Below are 21,639 nucleotides of genomic sequence, written 5' to 3'. Positions count from 1 at the left end.
CCCTGGACCCTGGGGAGGGAGAGGCCCTGGACCCTGGGGAGCGGGGGGAGAAGGGACCTAGGGGGGATGGGTCACCTGAACAGAGCTGTGACTGAGTCGATCCCTGTCCATGAACTCTGTCCCAGGGGAGGGTGAGTGGTAATTGAGAATGGTTTGCATTTGGGCACAATCCCCAAACAACATTCAGTAAGAAATAGAGGAAGAAGTATGAGTTTGTGAAGAATGTTTGTGGAGTTGAGCAAAGTCTCTGGATTATTTCAATCCCCGGGAGTGTATCAATTGGTGAGAAAAGACTGCAAGTGCTGGAGATTTGAAATAGAAACAGAAAATAACAGAAACACACGACAAGTTAGTCAGCATCTGTGAAGAGAAACGATAGGTTAACATTTCAGGAATGGATCTTTCATCAATTCTAATGAAAGATTATATGCAACATGTTAATCTGCCTTTTCCCCTCTCAGACACGGACTGACCTGCCGAGAGTTTCTAGCACTGTCTGTGACTAATTGTTGGCTTGAGTGGTGTAGACGATATGAAAAGACTAATGTTGCTGTCTTCTGTTAGGCTCCAACTGTAAATGTCAGCCCCCCAGAGCACCAAGAGGACTTTGATGTCATGAGTGAGCGCTTGAGGATAAAGGAGACGCCAGTTTCTGAAATGGACAGCCCTCTTGTGATAAAGGAACTCTCCAAGGTAGGTGCAGGGTCCCTCCAGCACTGGTGGCACTACAGCAGGAAGCCAGCTGCACTGTGCAGTCATGTACACTGGTGCTCAGTGACCTGACTGCAGTCACATGCTCCCCTGTCGCGGGGAGACTCCTGGGGAAAGCTCCACTCTTCATCGCACAGTGTTGGTGATTCCATGTTGTTGAACCAGGTGATGGCAGTGTAGGTCCCTTTCATTGGGCTAAGGAGGGTCAGTAGCAGCCAGTTGGATGGGCTCAGTTTACAGAAAACCTGCTGTGCCAGTTCCACCCCTTCAGCCGTGCGACACACCGCCCACTGTTGCTCTGCGGTAGAGAGGTGCTCTGCGATCTGGGGTTCCCAGCAGGAACAGCTGCTTGCACGGAGCGCATCTCAGTCAATCGAAGCATGCGGACTGTGATTTTCTGTCCATCAAGCATAAGCTGCAGGCCGGTGATTTTCTGTGATGTGCACCCTCTGCGCTGCACCCCTCGCTGGGAACCTCTGAGCATGGAATCGACCCTCAGGCACCATCTCTGCTGCAGTGCAAACTGTCAGCATGCAATTTTTTTTCAGGTTGGCAATATTTCAAATCCTTTAATGTGGACACCACTGTTATCATAGTATCATAGTAAGTACAGAACAGAAGGAGGCCATTCGGCCCATCATGCCTGTGCCAGCTCTTTGAAAGAGCTATCCAATTAGTCCCACTCCCCTGCTCTTTCCCCGTAGCCCTATAGATTTTTTCCCTTTGAGTATTTATCCAATTCCCCTTTAAAAGTTATTATTGAATCTGCTTCCACTGCCCTTTCACGCAGCACATTCCAGATCAGAACAACTCGCTGTGTGAAGAAAAGTTTCCTCATGTCGTCTCTGGCTCTTTTGCTGATCACCTTAAATCTGTGTCCTCTGGTTACCGACCCTCCTGCCACTGGAAACAATTTCTCCTTATTTATTCTACCAAAACCATTCATGATGTTGAACGCCTCTATCAAATCTCCCCTTAAACTTCTGTGTTCTAAGGAGAACCACCCCAGCTTCTCCAGTCTCTCCATCCCTGGAACCATTCTAGTAAATCTGTTCTGCACCCTCTCTAAGGCCTTGACATCCTTCCTAAAGTGCGGTGCTCAGAATTGAACACAATACTCCAGCTGAGGCCTAACCAGTGTTTTATAAAGGTTTAGCATAACTTCCTTGCTTTTGTACTCTATGCCTCTGTTTATAAAGCCCAGGATCCCATATGTGTTTTTAACAGCCTTCTCAACTTGTCCTGCCACCTTCAAAGATTTGTGTACATACACCCCCAGGTCTCTCTGTTCCTGCACCTCCTTTAAAATTGTACCATTTAGTTTTTATTGCCTCTCCTCATTCTTCCTACCAAAATGTATCACTTCACACTTCTCTGCGTTTCATTTCATCTGCCAGGTGTCTGCCCATTTCACCAGTCTGTCTATGTCCTCCTGAAGTCTGTTACTATCCTCCACATTGTTTACTACATTTCCGAGTTTTGTGTCATCTGGAAAATTTGAAAATTTGAAATTATACTTTATATATATATATATATATATACATATATCTCAAAAAGAGCAGTGGTCCTAACACTGACCCCTGGGGAACACCACTGTAGACTTCCCTCCGGTCTGAAAAACAGCCATTCACCACTACTCTCTGCTTTCTGTCCTTTAGCCAATTTTGTATCCACACTGCCACTGTCCCTTTAATCCCATGGGCTTTAATTTTGCTAACAAGTCTATTATGTGATACTTTACACATGCCTTTTGAAAGTCCATATACACAACATCAACCGCACTACCCTCATCAACCCTCTCCGTTACTTCATCAAAGAACTCAATCAAGTTAGTCAAACACGATTTTCCTTTAACAAATCCGTGCTGACTTTCATTTATTAACCCTGTGCCACCAATCACTCCACTCTGCAGCTCGTGTGGAGACACTTGCTGAAATCACACTCCTGACCATGCAGCGTGTAATAATGTCAGTTTATGTTTTCTACCAAGATCACAAGGGGTTAATTTATCCTCTTCCCAGAACTTGGTCTGCTGCGTTTCCTATATTACAACAGTGACTACACTTCACAAAAGTACTTCATTGTCTGTAAAGCTCTTTGGGACGTCCTGGAAGATGTTTGTCTTTTATTTGTTCATGGGATGTGGGCGTCGCTGGCGAGGCCGGCATTTATTGCCCATCCCTAATTGCCCTTGAGAAGGTGGTGGTGAGCCGCCTTCTTGAACCGCTGCAGTCCGTATGGTGAAGGTTCTCCCACAGTGCTGTTAGGAAGGGAGTTCCAGGATTTTGACCCAGCGATGATGAAGGAACGCCGATCTATTTCCAAGTCGGGATGGTGTGTGACTTGGAGGGGAACGTGCAGGTGGTGGTGTTCCCATGTGCCTGCTGCCCTTGTTCTTCTAGGTGGTAGAGGTCGCGGGTTTGGGAGGTGCTGTCGAAGAAGCCTTGGAGAGTTGCTGCAGTGCATCCTGTGGATGGTACACACTGCAGCCGCAGTGCGCCGGTGGTGAAGGGAATGAATGTTTAGGGTGGTGGATGGGGTGCCAATCAAGCGGGCTGCTTTGTCCTGGATGGTGTCGAGCTTCTTGAATGTTGTTGGAGCTGCAATCATCCAGGCAAATGAAGAGTATTCCATCACACTCTTGACTTGTGCCTTGTAGATGGTGGAAAGGCTTTGGGGAGTCAGGAGGTGAGTCACTCACCACAGAATACCCAGCCTCTGACCTGCTCTTGTAGCCACAGTATTTATGTGGCTGGTCCAGTTAAGTTTCTGGTCAATGGTGACCCCCAGGATGTTGATGGTGGGGGATTCGGCGATGGTAATGCCGTTGAATGTCAAGAGGAGGTGGTTAGACTCTCTCTTGTTGCAGAGTAACCAGCCTCTGCCCTGTTCCTGCAGCCAGGATGTTGATATGGTTGGTCCGTTGTGACCCCGAGACGCCATTGGGGGGACTTGGCGTTTGCGGGGGGGCGGAGTTTGGCAATGGGGGAACTTGGCAATGGGGGGGGTGCCATTTCAGGTTGAGGAGAGAGGGCTGGCCTTTCTGTTTTTTGAGATGATCATTATCTGGCACTTATCCCTACAGTTGCGTTTATATTTGAAGTTCTCAGTGGTGCTCCAGTCTGTACTTCGCACTTTGTCTTTCAGATTTACCATTACAGGGAATCAACAGTTGCTGTGGACAGAATTTGTTTAGCTGTACATAAAGGGGAGTGTTTTGGATTGCTGGGGTTCAATGGAGCTGGAAAATCAACCACATTCAAGATGTTGACTGGTGATGAGAAGGTGAGCGGGGGAGATGCGTTTATCGATGGATACAGCATCCTCAAGGACACGAGAAAGGTGAGCTTTCCCCGGCTTGTTCAATAGTCGGAACTGTACGCGGCAGATAGTGAACACGCAAGGTGGCTCCAGATTCGTTGGGGCACAAACCCTTTCCCTATTTTTGCCAGGGCTCCTTCGAGGCAGTGCATGTCCATCAACGTTAGAGGTTCCGAGAAAACCTCATCCCACAGGAGGGGCAGCAGGGTGAGGGACGAGTTTCAATGGTTGGGGTGCTAGAATCTCGGCCCACTGTTACAACACGTTCCCATTTAGAATCCTTCCTGTGTTTTCCTTATTTTCCCGTTTTTATTTTTCTATTCCTTAAAGGTGCAGCAGAGGATTGGTTACTGTCCCCAGTTTGACGCTCTCCTTGATCACATGACTGGCCGGGAGACGCTGTTTATGTTTGCTCGGTTACGGGGTATCCCTGAGCACTACATTACTCGCTGTGTGGACGATGTGTTGCAGAGCCTGATCCTTGAACCCCATGCTCGGAAACTGGTGAGGACGTACAGGTAAGGAGAGCTCACCCCGTCAGAAGAGCTGCTCCCTCTCCCATTCTCTTTACAGTTCATTCACCTGTTGGGTGGGAATAGTCTGTGTTCAAGAATTCTCCCTGACTGTTCATAGAATCTTACAGTACAGAAGGAGGCCATTCGGCCCATCGTACCTCTTCCAGCTCTCAGAAAGAGCTATCCCATGAGTCCCACTCCCCTGCTCTTTCCCCAGAGCCCCTGCACATTTCTCCTTTTCAAGAATTTATCCAATTCCCTTTTGAAAGTTATTATTGAATCTGCTTCCACCGCCCTTTCAGGCAGCGCATTCCAGATTATAACAACTCGCTGCGTAAAAAAAATTCTCCTCATCCCCACCCTGGTTCTTTTGCCAATTACCTTAAATCTGTGTCCTCTGGTCACCGACCCTCCTGCCACTGGAAACAGTTTCTCCTTAATTACTCGATCAAAACCCTTGACTGTTGTCAGTGCTGCAGTGTCCAGTGTTTGCTGGAACAATTTTGCCCCTCCCGGTTGCAGGGCCTCACGTTCTGTCGAGGTGTCCAATTGTGAGAGTGTGAGTGACAGACAGGACTGGGACACAGAGGGTAGAATCACCTGCTCTGCACCATCACTTACTGAGGCCACAGCTTCCTTCCTCATTGTGCAAGCGGTTGAGTGTTCAAGTATGTAAATACACTGGTGTTTGATTGTATCGTTTGGAAGGGACCCGTTCTGGGGGAGAAGAGACGGGAACCATTCTGAGGCCCCGCCTTATTGAAATGAATACGGTGAGTTACAGGTGACCCAATTCAGGCCGGTCCAATATCCGGCCACCCGGAGGATGCCAGGTTCTCAGTGAGGTAAATCCAGGATGGGGGAGGGGTGTCACCATTGTGGGGGTGCAGTGGGGGAGATGTTTCTGTGCCGAGGCCCCAGGCCTCTCTCCCCCCGGGCCTCTCTCCCCCCCGGGCCTCTCCCCCCCGAGCCTCTCTCCCCCCCGGGCCTCTCTCCCCCCGGGCCTCTCTCCCCCCGGGCCTCTCTCCCCCCCGAGCCTCTCTCCCCCCGGGCCTCTCTCCCCCCCGGGCCTCTCTCCCCCCCGGGCCTCTCTCCCCCCCGGGCCTCTCTCCCCCCCGGGCCTCTCTCCCCCCCGGGCCTCTCTCCCCCCCGGGCCTCTCTCCCCCCCGGGCCTCTCTCCCCCCCGGGCCTCTCTCCCCCCGGGCCTCTCTCCCCCCGGGCCTCTCCCCCCCGGGCCTCTCCCCCCCGAGCCTCTCCCCCCCCCCCCCCCCCCCCCCGGGCCTCTCCCCCCCCGGCCTCACCCCTGGGCCAAGATTAATGCTGCTGTTGGCTTTGTCTTTTCCCAGTGGAGGGAACAAGCGGAAGTTGAGCACGGCAGTAGCTATGATCGGAAATCCCGCAGTCATCTTCCTGGATGAGCCGTCCACCGGCATGGATCCTGTTTCCAGGAGACTATTATGGGCTGCAGTGACCAGAACTCTAGAACACGGGAGGTCAGTCGTGATCACTTCCCACAGGTAAGGCAGTGCGTTTCTCTGTTACAGCTGGGATAAGCATGGTTCATAGGAACAGGAGTAGAACTAGCAGATGGGACAAAAGCCTGAAGATTAAAAAAACAGGAGATGAGGGTAAAGGTCAGACCATGGTAAGGAATAAAGGTAACACAAATAGTCAAGGAACAAATAGAGTTATAAAGCAGAACTATAAAAGGACTGTTAAAAATAAAGTAAAAGGAACAACTATTAAAGACGATTTAATGTACACAGCGTCCAAAATAAAACGGGGGAACTGGAGGCAATAATCCATAGCTAGGAACCAGATGTAATAGGAATAACTGAAACATCACTACATAAAGAACAGGACTGGCAACTAAATATTGCAGGCTGTAACATAATCAGAAAGGAGAGGGAGAGAAGAAGGTGATGGAATAGCTGTACTAAGTAGAAATAATATAATGGCCACAGAAAAAAGGGATATAACTAACAGAAGGATAGAAACCGAATCCATATGGATTGAAATAAAAGATAAGGGATTGATCACACTAGTAGAGGCATATTACAGACCACCCAATAGTGGAAAGGAGGCGGAGGAAGAAATATGTGAGCAAATATGTGAAATGAGTAAAGGACATAGAATAATAATCATGGGAGATTTTAACTACCCCCAAATAAACTGGCAAGAAGGTGTAGGGAAAGGGGTACAGGGAATGGAGTTTTTACAGTGTGTACACGGCTCCTTTCTTACCCAGTATGTAAAAAGCCCAACAAGAGAGGAATCACTGCTGGATCTAGTAATGGGAAATGAACCGGAGCAGATAAGAGAAGTGAGCATAGGGGAACATCTAGGCAATAGCGATCACAACATAATAAAGTTTAAGATAAAGATTGAGAAGGACATAAGTAAGACAAAGACCAAAGTAATAAATTGGAAAAAAGCTGATTTTATGAGGATGAGATTTAGGAAAAATAAACGGGAAAATTTTACTGACAAACAAAGAAATAAAATAGACCAATTAACTTAACGTCGGTGGTAGGAAAGATAATGGAATCTTTACTCAAAGATGTCATTGAAAAAATCTAGAAACTGAAAATATAATAAAGAGTAAACAGCACGGATTTCAGAAGGGAAAGTTGTGATTGACCAACCTTACTGAATTCTTTGAAGAAGTAACAGAAAGAGTAGACAAGGGTAATGCAGTAGATGTAATATATTTGGATTTTCAAAAGGCCTTCGATAAGGTACCACATAGTAGACTCATGACTAAGGTCAGAGCATGAGGAGTCAGGGGACAGGTGGCAGAATGGATAGCAAACTGGCGACAAAACAAACGAGTAGGGGTTAAAGGTAGTTACTCAGACTGGCAAAAGATGGGAAGTGGTATTCCACAGGGATCAGTGCTGGGACCGCTGTCGTTCTCCATTTACATCAACAATTTGGACTCGGGAATCGGAAGTACAATTTCAAAATTTGTGGACAATACCAAATTGGGGATACAGTTAATACCAAGGAGGACTGCGACAAAATACAGGAAGACATTAATAAACTTGCAGAATGGCCGTGTCATTGGCAAATGAATTTCCATATAGATAAGTGTGAGGTGATGCATTTTGATAGGAAGAATAAAGAGGCCATATATTCCTTGGAAAATAAGAGTCTAAATGGGAGAGAGAAGCAGAGGGATCTGGGGCTACAGATACACAAATCATTAAAAGTAGCGACACAGGTTATTGAGGCCTTTTTTTAAAAAAAGCAAACCAAGTACTGGGGTCCATTTTTAGAGGGATAGAATTGAAAAGCAGAGAAGTTACGTTGAACTTATATCGAACCTTGGTTAGACCACTTGGAGTATTGTGATCAGTTCTGGTCTCCATATTATAAAAAGGATATAAAGGCACTGGAGAAGGTGCAAAAAAGATTTACTAGGATGATACCAGAACTGAGAGGTTATACCTATCAGGAAAGATTGAACAGGCTGGGGCTCCTTTCTCTAGAAAAGAGAAGACTGAGACTTAAGAGGTCTTTAAGACTATGAAAGAGTTTGATAGGGTGGAGAGATGTTTCCGCTAGCAGGGGAGACCTAGGGGCTATAATTTTTTTTTTATTCATTCACGGGATGTGGGCGTCGCTGGCGAGGCCAGCATTTATTGCCCATCCCTAATTGCCCTTGAGAAGGTGGTGGTGAGCCGCCTTCTTGAACCGCTGCAGTCCGTGTGGTGAAGGTTCTCCCACAGTGCTGTTAGGAAGGGAGTTCCAGGATTTTGACCCAGCGACGATGAAGGAACGGCGATATATTTCCAAGTCGGGATGGTGTGTGACTTGGAGGGGAACGTGCAGGTGGTGGTGTTCCCACGTACCTGCTGCCCTTGTACTTCTAGGTGGTAGAGGTCGCGGGTTTGGGAGGTGCTGTCGAAGAAGCCTTGGCGAGTTGCTGCAGTGCATCCTGTAGACAGTACACTGCAGCCACAGTGTGCCGGTGGTGAAGGGAGTGCATGTTTAGGGTGGTGGATGGGGTGCCAATCAAGCGGGCTGCTTTGTCCTGGATGGTGTCGAGCTTCTTGAGTGTTGTTGGAGCTGCACTCATCCAGGCAAGTGGAGAGTATTCCATCACACTCCAGACTTGTGCCTTGTAGATAGTGGAAAGGCTTTGGGGAGTCAGGAGGTGAGTCACTCGCCACAGAATACCCAGCCTCTGACCTGCTCCTGTAGCCACAGTATTTATGTGGCTGGTCCAGTTAAGTTTCTGGTCAATGGTGACTCCCAGGATGTTGATGGTGAGGGATTCGGCAATGGTAATGCCGTTGAATGTCAAGGGGAGGTGGTTAGAATCTCTCTTGTTGGAGATGGTCATTGCCTGGCACTTGTCTAGCGCGAATGTTACTTGCCACTTATCAGCCCAAGCTGGATGTTGTCCAGGTCTTGCTGATTGCGGGCACTGATTGCTTCATTATCTGAGGGGTTGTGAATGGAACTGAACAATGCAATCGTCAGTGAACATCCCCATTTCTGACCTTATGATGGAGGGAAGGTCATTGATGAAGCAGCAGAAGATGGATGGGCCTGGGACACTGCCCTGAGGAACTCCTGCAGCAATGTCCTGGAGCTGAGATGATTGGCCTCCAACAACCACTACCATATTCTTTTGTGCTAGGTATGACTCCAGCCACTGGTGAGTTTTCTCCCTGATTCCCATTGACTTAAATTTTACTGGGGCTCCTTGGTGCCACATTCGGTCAAATGCTGCCTTGATGTCAAGGGCAGTCACTCTCACCTCATCTCTGGAATTCAGCTCTTTTGTTGATGTTTGGATCAAGGCTATAATGAGGTTTGGAGCCGAGTGGTCCTGGCGGAACCCAAACTGAGCATCCGTGAGCAGGTTATTGGTGAGTAAGTGCCGCTTGATAGCACTGTCGACGACACCTTCCATCACTTTGCTGATGATTGAGAGTAGACTGATGGGGCAGTAATTGGCCGGATTGGATTTGTCCTGCTTTTTGTGGACAGGACATACCTGGGCAATTTTTCACATTGTCGGGTAGATGCCAGTGTTGTAGCTGTACTGGAACAGCTTGGCTAGAGGCGCAGCTAGTTCTGGAGCACAAGTCTTCAGCACTACAGCTGGGATGTTGTCGGGGCCCATAGCCTTTGCTGTATCCAGTGCACTCAGCCGTTTCTTGATATCACGTGGAGTGAATCGAATTGGCTGAAGACTGGCTTCTGTGATGGTGGGGATATTGGGAGGAGGCCGAGATGGATCATCCACTCGGCATTTCTGGCTGAAGATGGTTGCAAACGCTTCAGCCTTGTCTTTTGCACTCACGTGCTGGACTCCGCCATCATTGAGGATGGGGATGTTTGCAGAGCCTCCTCCTCCTGTTCGTTGTTTAATTGTTCACCACCATTCACGACTGGATGTGGCAGGACTGCAGAGCATTGATATGATCCGTTGGTTGTGGAATCGTTTAGCTCTGTCTATAGCATGTTGCTTCTGCTGTTTAGCATGCATGTAGTCCTGTGTTGTAGCTTCACCAGGTTGGCAACTCATTTTTAGGTATGCCTGGTGCTGCTCCTGGCATGCTCTTCTACACCCCTCATTGAACCAGGGTTGATCCCCTGGCTTGTTGGTAATGGTAGAGTGAGGAATATGCCGGGCCATGAGGTTACAGATTGTGCTGGAATACAATTCTGCTGCTGCTGATGGCCCACAGCACCTCATGAATGCCCAGTTTTGAGCTGCTAGATCTGTTCTGAATCTATCCCATTTAGCACGGTGGTAGTGCCACACAACACGTTGGATGGTGTCCTCAGTTTGAAGACGGGACTTTGTCTCCACAAGGACTGTGTGGTGGTCACTCCTACCAATACTGTCATGGACAGATGCATCTGCGACAGGTAGATTGGTGAGGATGAGGTCAAGTAGGTTTTTCCCTTGTGTTGGTTCACTCACCACCTGCCACAGGCCCAGTCTGGCAGCCATGTCCTTCAGGACTCGGCCAGCTCGGTCAGTAGTGGTGCTACCGAGCCACTCTTGGTGATGGACATTGGAGTCCCCCACCCAGAGTACATTTTGTGCCCTTGCTACCCTCAGTGCTTCCTCCAAGTGGTGCTCAACATGGAGGAGGACTGATTCATCAGCTGAGGGAGGACGGTAGGTGGTAATCAGCAGGAGGTTTCCTTGCCCATGTTTGACCTGATGCCATGAGATTTCATGGGGTCCAGAGTCAATGTTGAGGACTCCCAGGGCCACTCCCTCCTGACTGTATATCACTGTACCGCCACCTCTGGTGGGTCTGTCCTGCCGGTGGGACAGGACATACCCAGGGATGGTGATTGAAGAGTCTGGGACGTTGGCTGAAAGATATGATTCTGTGAGTATGGCTATGTCAGGCTGTTGCTTGACTAGTCTGTGGGACAGCTCTCCCAATTTTGGCACAAGTCCCCAGATGTTAGTAAGGAGGACTTTGCAGGGTCGACTGGGCTTGGTGTTTTGCCGTTGTCGTGTCCAGTACCTAGTGGTCCGATGACAGGTGGTCCGTCCGGTTTTATTCTTATTATGACTTTTCGTAGCGAGATTTTACAACTGAGTGGCTTGCTAGGCCATTTCAGAGGGCAATTAAGAATCAACCACATTGCTGTGGGTCTGGAGTCACATATAGGCCAGACCGGGTAAGGACGGCAGGTTTCCTTCCCTAAAGGACATTAGTGAACCAGATGGGTTTTTACAGCAATCCGGTAGTTTTTATAAGATAGTATTGGATTTATTAGTGACTTAAATATAAGATAGACGCTAATAAATCCAATAGGGAATTCAGGAGAAACTTCTTTACCCAGAGAGTGGTGAGAATGTGGAACTCGCTCCCACAAGGAGTAGTTGAGGTGACTAACGTAGATGCATTTAAGGGGAAGCTCGATAAACACATGAGGGAGAAAGGAATAGAAGGATATATTGATCACAAGGGTGGGAGGAGGCTCATGTGGAGCATAAATATTAGCATGGACCTGTTGGGCCAAATGGCCTCATTCTGTGCTGTACGTTCTATATAATTATATGTAAAAGGAGTTGGCCATTGAGCTCCTTGAGCCTGTTCCACCATTCAATTAGCTCTTGGCTGATCTGTATCTCAACTCCACCTCGATGGCGTAACCCTTATTAACCTTGTCTAAAAAAAATCTATCAATCTCAGTTTTGAAATTTTCAATTGACCCCCAGCCTGGGGGAAGAGTGTTTTGGGTGAATCTGCGCTGCACCCCCTCCAAGGCCAATATATCCTTCCTGAGGTGCGGTGCCCAGAACTGAACCCAGTCCTATATTCCTGTGTTGCTCATACATGGTGTCAGGGGTCTCCAGTAACTCAGCGTGCTGTGTCTTTCAGTATGGAGGAATGTGAGGCTCTCTGCACCAGGCTGGCTGTGATGGTGAATGGTCAGTTCAAGTGTCTTGGAAGTCCCCAGCACCTCAAGAATAAATTTGGCAGCGGATACACGTTACTGGTCAAAATCCTGGGAGACAGAGACAAACCTGATCTCGAGCCTTTCAAGAACTTTGTGGAAACGACATTTGAAGGTAGAGAACTCACTCCATCTGGATTCCTCCACTCAAACCACACATCAAACAGGAGTCATTCTCTCCCCCTCGGGGGGTAAGGACACCGCCCAGTCTGGTACTGATCCATATGGACCAGATTGGCCGCCGGTCTGTGCTGAAATAGCTGATCTCAGGCAGGGTGACACTGGTAAAGATGCTGCAGTTCATAGAATCATAGAAAGGTTACAGCACAGAAGGAGGCCATTCAGCCCATTGAGTCCGTGCCGGCTCTATGCAAGAGCAATCCAGCTAGTCCCATTCCCCCTATGTTGGTCTCAGTGCCTTGGGCTAAGGAGAGGGAAAAATCCTTCAGGGTCCTTGCTCCCACCTGCGATTCAGTGCTCGTGTGTGGCCATTGGTTAATGGGCGTCAGGCTCTGCCAGGACGCTTACCACAGCCTAATAGTCAAATAGCCTAACAACAACAACTTGCATTTATATACTGCCTTTAATGTAGTAAAACGTCACAGGAGCATTAGCGAACAAAATTTGACAGTGAGCCACATAAGGTGATATTAGGACAAATGACTAAAAGCTTGGTCAAAGAGGTAGGTTTTCAGGAGCGTCTTAAAGGAGGAGAGAGAGAGGGAGAGGTTTAGGGAGGGAATTCCAGAGCTTGGGGCCCAGGCAGCTAAGGGCACGGCCGCCAATGGAGGAGCAATTAAAATCGGGGATGCGCAAGAGGCCGGAATTGGAGGATTGCAGAGATCTCGGAGGGTTGAAGCAGGCTACAGAGAGAGGGAAGCCATGGAGGGATTTGAAAACCAGGATGAGAATTTTAAATTCGATTTAATTTTTCATGTCTGGGCTGACTTGTGAGAAAGGGTGCCTGGGTGAGATCCCAGACCCCTGCAAGTATCCATGGGAGCTTATCCCAGGGTGAGTGAATGGGGACAGCTTCTAACTTCACTCTCTGGTCAGTAACCTGGGGGAGCAGATCGAGCAGTGAAAATCAGGCAGGTTGTACAACAGGCACCAATCCACCAGCCTACTGCCAGAGGGTGAAAAATAACTCCCGGTGTCTCCAGGAGAGGAGAGCGAGCATGGGGCAGGCATCTCACACAGACAGGAGTCAAAAAGATTGTCCCAGATTGTCACATGATCCCAGCCCAGAACAAACTCCTGCGCTCAGTCTGAACCTCACATGGAGCAGAGAAACCCTCTGCCTCATATTTAATTGACAGACAACTGATAAAGAATCTTCTGATAACGATTCTTCACGATCAGAAATGATGTGGATAAAACAGGTGAGCTGGCTCCCTCCCGGGATCTTCCTCTGTACCCTGAGATCGTCCTGCTCCTCGTTGCTCTCATATTCCAAGGAAAGCCTGTCCTTTCCGTGTCTGACACTCTCTCCCCTCCTGCCGTGTCTCTGTCCAAAGTCTCTCCTGATTGTTTCCATCTCTCCCACGTCTGAAGATTCCTCACTGGTCTTCCTCCCGTTTATCGCTGCAGCCTACTTGTTTCTCAGGCCCATCCCATGTATGCCTTTGCCTGGCTGTCCTATGGGGCTTGGTGCCTCTCCCAGTGCTAACACAGGAGAACAGCCCTGAGATCCCAGGGAAAGGACATTGTTTCATCGTGACATGATGCCTGTCTGTTTACTGACAGCCGATTTCAGGGATATAACAGGCCCTGCCCGTCTGTTTTTAGATCTGTTCTCGAGATGTGGCCGATAGTGACAAGGCCCTATTTACTGCCCGTCCCTATCACCCTGAGTGAACCACACGGTGTGGGACTGGAGTCACGTGTAGGCCAGACTGGGTAAGGACGGCAAGTTCCCTTCCCTGAAGGACATTGGTGAACCTAGACCGTCCGACAGCTTCACAGTCACTTTCCTGGTACCAGCCCACAAATTACCAGATTTATTAAATTTTTATATCTGTCTCTAACTTCCTTTTTGATTCATTCTGTTACAGGCAGTATTCTGAAAGATGAGCATCAAGGAATGGTTCATTACCACTTAACCAGCAAACTCCTAACCTGGGCCCAGGTAGGTCTTTTGTTGTTTTGACCGGGACTCTGAGGGGGAGGATTCGCAATGGACACAACTCCAGCTGAAACTTTCATTGGCCAAATAGAAGCTGCTGGAAATGCAAAACAGGCCCAGCACTGGAACAGGAGGAGGCCATTCAGCCCCTCGAGCCCGGCGCTGGAACAGGAGGAGGCCATTCAGCCCCTCGAGCCCGGCGCTGGAACAGGAGGAGGCCATTCAGCCCCTCGAGCCCAGCACTGGAACAGGAGGAGGCCATTCAGCCCCTCAAGCCTGGCATAGGAACAGGAGGAGGCCATTCAACCCCTCGAGCGTGTTCTGCCATTCTATCAATTGTCCCAGCATTCACAGCCTTTTGAGTGAGAGGGTTCCAGATTTCCACAATCTATTGTGTGGAAAAAGTGCTTCCTGATTTCACCCCGGAATGATCTAACTCTAATTTTAAGGTTCTGCCCCCTTGTTCTGGACTCCCCCTACCAGAGGAAATAGTTTCTTTCTGTCTACCCCATCAAATCCTTTAATCATCTTAAACACCTCAATTAGATCACCCTTGATCGTCTATACTCGAGGGAATACAAGCCCAGTCCATGCAACCTCTCCTCGTAATTTAACCCTTTGTCTCCTGGTATTATTCTGGTGAATCTGCGCTGCACTCCCTCCAAGGCCAATATATCCTTCCCGAGGTGCGGTGCCCAGAACTGAACCCAGTCTCCAGGTGGGATCTAACCAGAGCTTCATACAGCTGTAGCGTAACTTCCTCCCCTTTGTATTCCAGCCCTCTTGAGATAAAGGCCAACATTCCATTAGCCTTGTTCATTATTTTTTGTACCTGTCCACTGGCTTTTAGTGATTTGTGAACCTGAACACCTGATTGTCTCTCTGCTCCTCCACAGGTCCGAGTCTCTCCCCATTTAGAAAATATTCTGATTTCTCTTTCTTAGATTCAAAATGGATGACCTCACACTTCCCCACATTGAACTCCATCTGCCCCAGTTTTACCCACTCACTTACTCGGTCTCTGTCCCTTTGTAATGTCCTGCTCCCATCTACATCCTAACCCTAACCCTAACCCTAACCCTAATGCAGTGCGTGATTTGGGGGGATGGGGAGGAGGCTGGGTTGCCAGGTTCAAGGGAGGCCAAAGGCTTCCTGCAAAGCCCAGAGGAGCGCTGGTATCATTAACCCACCGATAGTGCTGGTATCATTAACCCACCGATAGTGCTGGTATCACTAACCCACCGATAGTGCTGGTATCATGAACCCACCGATAGTGCTGGTATCATTAACCCACCGATAGTGCTGGTATCACTAACCCACCGATAGTGTTCACCACCTGCTGGTATCACTAACCCACCGATAGTGCTGGTATCACTAACCCACCGATAGTGCTGGTATCACTAACCCACCGATAGTGCTGGTATCACTAACCCTGTATATGTGATGTCAGTGGATAATCACTTTCATTTCTCCTGCCCTTGTTTCCAGATTTTCGGCACACTCGAACGGGCCAAAGAGAAGTACAATATCAAGGATTATGCAGTCAGCCAGATCACCCTGGAGCAAGTGTTCCTCAGCTTTGCCCGTTTCCAGCGCATTATAGCGGATAAAACAAATGAACATTGATCAGACTGACTGCTCCTGCCCTAGTTCCTGACCATGAACTCACAGGAGAAGGGTCTCAAGTTCAGGAGCTACACACAGGAGCTCTTCTATATTGGGTGGGGTGACAAATAAAAACCAATCGTAAAGTTAACACTTAACCTGAAGGGCCCAGAGTGTGCTTGAGTCGGGCTGGTTCACAGTGAGAGAGTCGGGCTGGTTCACAGTGTGTGAGAGTCGGGCTGGTTCACAGTGTGTGAGAGTCGGGCTGGTTCACAGTGTGTGAGAGTCGGGCTGGTTCACAGTGTGTGAGTCGGGCTGGTTCACAGTGTGAGAGAGTCGGGCTGGTTCACAGTGTGTGAGTCGGGCTGGTTCACAGTGTGAGAGAGTCGGGCTGGTTCACAGTGTGTGAGTCGGGCTGGTTCACAGTGTGTGAGTCGGGCTGGTTCACAGTGTGAGAGTCGGGCTGGTTCACAGTGTGAGAGTCGGGCTGGTTCACAGTGTGTGAGTCGGGCTGGTTCACAGTGTGTGTGAGTCGGGCTGGTTCACAGTGTGAGAGTCGGGCTGGTTCACAGTGTGTGAGAGTCGGGCTGGTTCAGTGTGTGAGAGTCGGGCTGGTTCACAGTGTGAGAGTCGGGCTGGTTCACAGTGTGTGAGAGTCGGGCTGGTTCACAGTGAGAGAGTCGGGCTGGTTCACAGTGTGTGAGAGTCGGGCTGGTTCAGTGTGTGAGAGTCGGGCTGGTTCACAGTGTGAGAGTCGGGCTGGTTCACAGTGTGTGAGAGTCGGGCTGGTTCACAGTGTGTGAGAGTCGGGCTGGTTCACAGTGTGTGAGAGTCGGGCTGGTTCACAGTGAGAGGGTCGGGCTGGTTCACAGTGTGTGAGTCGGGCTGGTTCACAGTGTGTGAGTCGGGCTGGTTCACAGTGTGAGAGTCGGGCTGGTTCACAGTGTGTGAGAGTCGGGCTGGTTCACAGTGTGTGAGAGTCGGGCTGGTTCACAGTGAGAGAGTCGGGCTGGTTCACAGTGTGTGAGAGTCGGGCTGGTTCACAGTGTGAGAGAGTCGGGCTGGTTCACAGTGAGAGAGTCGGGCTGGTTCACAGTGTGAGAGAGTCGGGCTGGTTCACAGTGTGAGAGAGTCGGGCTGGTTCACAGTGTGTGAGTCGGGCTGGTTCACAGTGTGTGAGAGTCGGGCTGGTTCACAGTGTGTGTGAGTCGGGCTGGTTCACAGTGTGAGAGTCGGGCTGGTTCACAGTGTGAGAGTCGGGCTGGTTCACAGTGTGAGAGTCGGGCTGGTTCACAGTGAGAGAGTCGGGCTGGTTCACAGTGTGAGAGGGTCGGGCTGGTTCACAGTGTGAGAGTCGGGCTGGTTCACAGTGTGAGAGGGTCGGGCTGGTTCACAGTGAGAGAGAGTCGGGCTGGTTCACAGTGAGAGAGTCGGGCTGGTTCACAGTGTGTGAGAGTCGGGCTGGTTCACAGTGTGAGAGTCGGGCTGGTTCACAGTGTGAGAGTCGGGCTGGTTCACAGTGTGTGAGTCGGGCTGGTTCACAGTGAGAGGGTCGGGCTGGTTCACAGTGAGAGAGTCGGGCTGGTTCACAGTGAGAGAGTCGGGCTGGTTCACAGTGTGTGAGTCGGGCTGGTTCACAGTGTGTGAGTCGGGCTGGTTCACAGTGTGAGAGTCGGGCTGGTTCACAGTGTGAGAGTCGGGCTGGTTCACGGTGTGTGAGTCGGGCTGGTTCACAGTGAGAGGGTCGGGCTGGTTCACAGTGTGTGAGTCGGGCTGGTTCACAGTGAGAGAGTCGGGCTGGTTCACAGTGTGTGAGTCGGGCTGGTTCACAGTGAGAGAGTCGGGCTGGTTCACAGTGTGAGAGTCGGGCTGGTTCACAGTGTGAGAGTCGGGCTGGTTCACAGTGTGTGAGTCGGGCTGGTTCACAGTGAGAGGGTCGGGCTGGTTCACAGTGTGTGAGTCGGGCTGGTTCACAGTGAGAGGGTCGGGCTGGTTCACAGTGAGAGAGTCGGGCTGGTTCACAGTGTGTGAGTCGGGCTGGTTCACAGTGAGAGGGTCGGGCTGGTTCACAGTGAGAGGGTCGGGCTGGTTCACAGTGAGAGAGTCGGGCTGGTTCACAGTGTGTGAGAGTCGGGCTGGTTCACAGTGTGTGAGAGTCGGGCTGGTTCACAGTGTGAGAGTCGGGCTGGTTCACAGTGTGTGAGTCGGGCTGGTTCACAGTGTGAGAGTCGGGCTGGTTCACAGTGTGTGAGAGTCGGGCTGGTTCACAGTGTGAGAGTCGGGCTGGTTCACAGTGTGTGAGAGTCGGGCTGGTTCACAGTGTGAGAGTCGGGCTGGTTCACAGTGTGTGAGTCGGGCTGGTTCACAGTGTGAGAGTCGGGCTGGTTCACAGTGTGTGAGAGTCGGGCTGGTTCACAGTGTGAGAGTCGGGCTGGTTCACAGTGTGTGAGTCGGGCTGGTTCACAGTGAGAGGGTCGGGCTGGTTCACAGTGTGTGAGAGTCGGGCTGGTTCACAGTGTGAGAGTCGGGCTGGTTCACAGTGAGAGGGTCGGGCTGGTTCACAGTGTGTGAGTCGGGCTGGTTCACAGTGTGAGAGAGTCGGGCTGGTTCACAGTGTGTGAGTCGGGCTGGTTCACAGTGAGAGGGTCGGGCTGGTTCACAGTGTGTGAGTCGGGCTGGTTCACAGTGTGAGAGAGTCGGGCTGGTTCACAGTGTGTGAGAGTCGGGCTGGTTCACAGTGTGAGAGTCGGGCTGGTTCACAGTGTGAGAGTCGGGCTGGTTCACAGTGTGAGAGTCGGGCTGGTTCACAGTGTGTGAGAGTCGGGCTGGTTCACAGTGTGTGAGAGTCGGGCTGGTTCACAGTGTGAGAGTCGGGCTGGTTCACAGTGTGAGAGTCGGGCTGGTTCACAGTGTGTGAGAGTCGGGCTGGTTCACAGTGTGAGAGTCGGGCTGGTTCACAGTGAGAGGGTCGGGCTGGTTCACAGTGTGAGAGTCGGGCTGGTTCACAGTGTGAGAGTCGGGCTGGTTCACAGTGTGAGAGTCGGGCTGGTTCACAGTGTGAGAGTCGGGCTGGTTCACAGTGAGAGAGTCGGGCTGGTTCACAGTGAGAGAGTCGGGCTGGTTCACAGTGAGAGAGTCGGGCTGGTTCACAGTGAGAGAGTCGGGCTGGTTCACAGTGAGAGAGTCGGGCTGGTTCACAGTGTGAGAGTCGGGCTGGTTCACAGTGAGAGAGTCGGGCTGGTTCACAGTGAGAGGGTCGGGCTGGTTCACAGTGAGAGAGTCGGGCTGGTTCACAGTGAGAGAGTCGGGCTGGTTCACAGTGAGAGGGTCGGGCTGGTTCACAGTGTGTGAGTCGGGCTGGTTCACAGTGTGAGAGTCGGGCTGGTTCACAGTGAGAGAGTCGGGCTGGTTCACAGTGTGAGAGTCGGGCTGGTTCACAGTGTGAGAGTCGGGCTGGTTCACAGTGTGAGAGAGTCGGGCTGGTTCACAGTGTGTGTGAGTCGGGCTGGTTCAGTGTGTGAGAGTCGGGCTGGTTCACAGTGTGAGAGAGTCGGGCTGGTTCACAGTGTGTGAGTCGGGCTGGTTCACAGTGTGAGAGAGTCGGGCTGGTTCACAGTGTGAGAGTCGGGCTGGTTCACAGTGTGTGAGTCGGGCTGGTTCACAGTGTGAGAGAGTCGGGCTGGTTCACAGTGTGAGAGTCGGGCTGGTTCACAGTGTGTGAGTCGGGCTGGTTCACAGTGTGTGAGAGTCGGGCTGGTTCACAGTGTGAGAGAGTCGGGCTGGTTCACAGTGTGTGAGTCGGGCTGGTTCACAGTGTGAGAGAGTCGGGCTGGTTCACAGTGTGAGAGTCGGGCTGGTTCACAGTGTGAGAGTCGGGCTGGTTCACAGTGTGTGAGTCGGGCTGGTTCACAGTGTGTGTGAGTCGGGCTGGTTCAGTGTGTGAGAGTCGGGCTGGTTCACAGTGTGAGAGAGTCGGGCTGGTTCACAGTGTGAGAGAGTCGGGCTGGTTCACAGTGTGAGAGTCGGGCTGGTTCACAGTGAGAGGGTCGGGCTGGTTCACAGTGTGTGAGTCGGGCTGGTTCACAGTGTGAGAGTCGGGCTGGTTCACAGTGAGAGAGTCGGGCTGGTTCACAGTGTGAGAGTCGGGCTGGTTCACAGTGAGAGAGTCGGGCTGGTTCACAGTGTGTGAGAGTCGGGCTGGTTCACAGTGTGTGAGAGTCGGGCTGGTTCACAGTGTGAGAGTCGGGCTGGTTCACAGTGTGTGAGTCGGGCTGGTTCACAGTGTGAGAGTCGGGCTGGTTCACAGTGTGTGAGAGTCGGGCTGGTTCACAGTGTGAGAGTCGGGCTGGTTCACAGTGTGAGAGAGTCGGGCTGGTTCACAGTGTGTGAGTCGGGCTGGTTCACAGTGAGAGGGTCGGGCTGGTTCACAGTGTGTGAGTCGGGCTGGTTCACAGTGTGAGAGAGTCGGGCTGGTTCACAGTGTGTGAGTCGGGCTGGTTCACAGTGAGAGGGTCGGGCTGGTTCACAGTGTGTGAGTCGGGCTGGTTCACAGTGTGAGAGTCGGGCTGGTTCACAGTGTGTGAGAGTCGGGCTGGTTCACAGTGTGTGAGAGTCGGGCTGGTTCACAGTGTGAGAGTCGGGCTGGTTCACAGTGTGTGAGAGTCGGGCTGGTTCACAGTGTGAGAGTCGGGCTGGTTCACAGTGTGAGAGTCGGGCTGGTTCACAGTGTGAGAGTCGGGCTGGTTCACAGTGTGAGAGTCGGGCTGGTTCACAGTGTGAGAGTCGGGCTGGTTCACAGTGAGAGAGTCGGGCTGGTTCACAGTGAGAGAGTCGGGCTGGTTCACAGTGAGAGAGTCGGGCTGGTTCACAGTGAGAGAGTCGGGCTGGTTCACAGTGTGAGAGTCGGGCTGGTTCACAGTGTGTGAGTCGGGCTGGTTCACAGTGTGAGAGTCGGGCTGGTTCACAGTGAGAGAGTCGGGCTGGTTCACAGTGAGAGGGTCGGGCTGGTTCACAGTGAGAGAGTCGGGCTGGTTCACAGTGAGAGAGTCGGGCTGGTTCACAGTGAGAGGGTCGGGCTGGTTCACAGTGTGTGAGTCGGGCTGGTTCACAGTGTGAGAGTCGGGCTGGTTCACAGTGTGAGAGTCGGGCTGGTTCACAGTGTGAGAGTCGGGCTGGTTCACAGTGTGAGAGTCGGGCTGGTTCACAGTGTGTGAGTCGGGCTGGTTCACAGTGTGTGTGAGTCGGGCTGGTTCAGTGTGTGAGAGTCGGGCTGGTTCACAGTGTGAGAGAGTCGGGCTGGTTCACAGTGTGTGAGTCGGGCTGGTTCACAGTGTGAGAGAGTCGGGCTGGTTCACAGTGTGAGAGTCGGGCTGGTTCACAGTGTGTGAGAGTCGGGCTGGTTCACAGTGTGTGAGTCGGGCTGGTTCACAGTGTGAGAGAGTCGGGCTGGTTCACAGTGTGTGAGAGTCGGGCTGGTTCACAGTGTGTGAGAGTCGGGCTGGTTCACAGTGTGAGAGTCGGGCTGGTTCACAGTGTGTGAGTCGGGCTGGTTCACAGTGTGAGAGTCGGGCTGGTTCACAGTGTGAGAGTCGGGCTGGTTCACAGTGTGTGAGTCGGGCTGGTTCACAGTGTGTGAGAGTCGGGCTGGTTCACAGTGAGAGAGAGTCGGGCTGGTTCACAGTGTGAGAGAGTCGGGCTGGTTCACAGTGTGAGAGTCGGGCTGGTTCACAGTGTGAGAGTCGGGCTGGTTCACAGTGTGTGAGTCGGGCTGGTTCACAGTGTGTGTGAGTCGGGCTGGTTCAGTGTGTGAGAGTCGGGCTGGTTCACAGTGTGAGAGAGTCGGGCTGGTTCACAGTGTGAGAGTCGGGCTGGTTCACAGTGAGAGAGTCGGGCTGGTTCACAGTGTGAGAGTCGGGC

At 51.2% G+C, this 21,639-nt stretch overlaps 1 protein-coding gene across 1 annotated transcript in view; it reads left to right on the top strand.

Moving 5' to 3' along the window:
- Positions 1-15,853, top strand: part of abca3b (ATP-binding cassette, sub-family A (ABC1), member 3b) — a 95,680-nt gene extending 79,827 nt beyond the window's left edge. Inside the window, exons 24-30 of the mRNA XM_068003631.1 lie at positions 565-693; positions 3,859-4,053; positions 4,363-4,550; positions 5,894-6,064; positions 11,918-12,108; positions 14,048-14,121; positions 15,607-15,853. Of these exons, the coding sequence (XP_067859732.1) occupies positions 565-693; positions 3,859-4,053; positions 4,363-4,550; positions 5,894-6,064; positions 11,918-12,108; positions 14,048-14,121; positions 15,607-15,744 (1,086 nt within the window). The 3' untranslated portion in view covers positions 15,745-15,853. The remainder of the gene's footprint in view (positions 1-564; positions 694-3,858; positions 4,054-4,362; positions 4,551-5,893; positions 6,065-11,917; positions 12,109-14,047; positions 14,122-15,606) is intronic.
- The last annotated feature ends 5,786 nt before the right edge of the window (positions 15,854-21,639 follow it).

This window comes from Heptranchias perlo, chromosome 22 (assembly GCF_035084215.1).
Source record: "Heptranchias perlo isolate sHepPer1 chromosome 22, sHepPer1.hap1, whole genome shotgun sequence".
Lineage (NCBI taxonomy): Eukaryota > Metazoa > Chordata > Chondrichthyes > Hexanchiformes > Hexanchidae > Heptranchias > Heptranchias perlo.
Note: the sequence above shows the minus strand (reverse complement) of the source record. Positions and strands in the feature narration are given on the sequence as shown.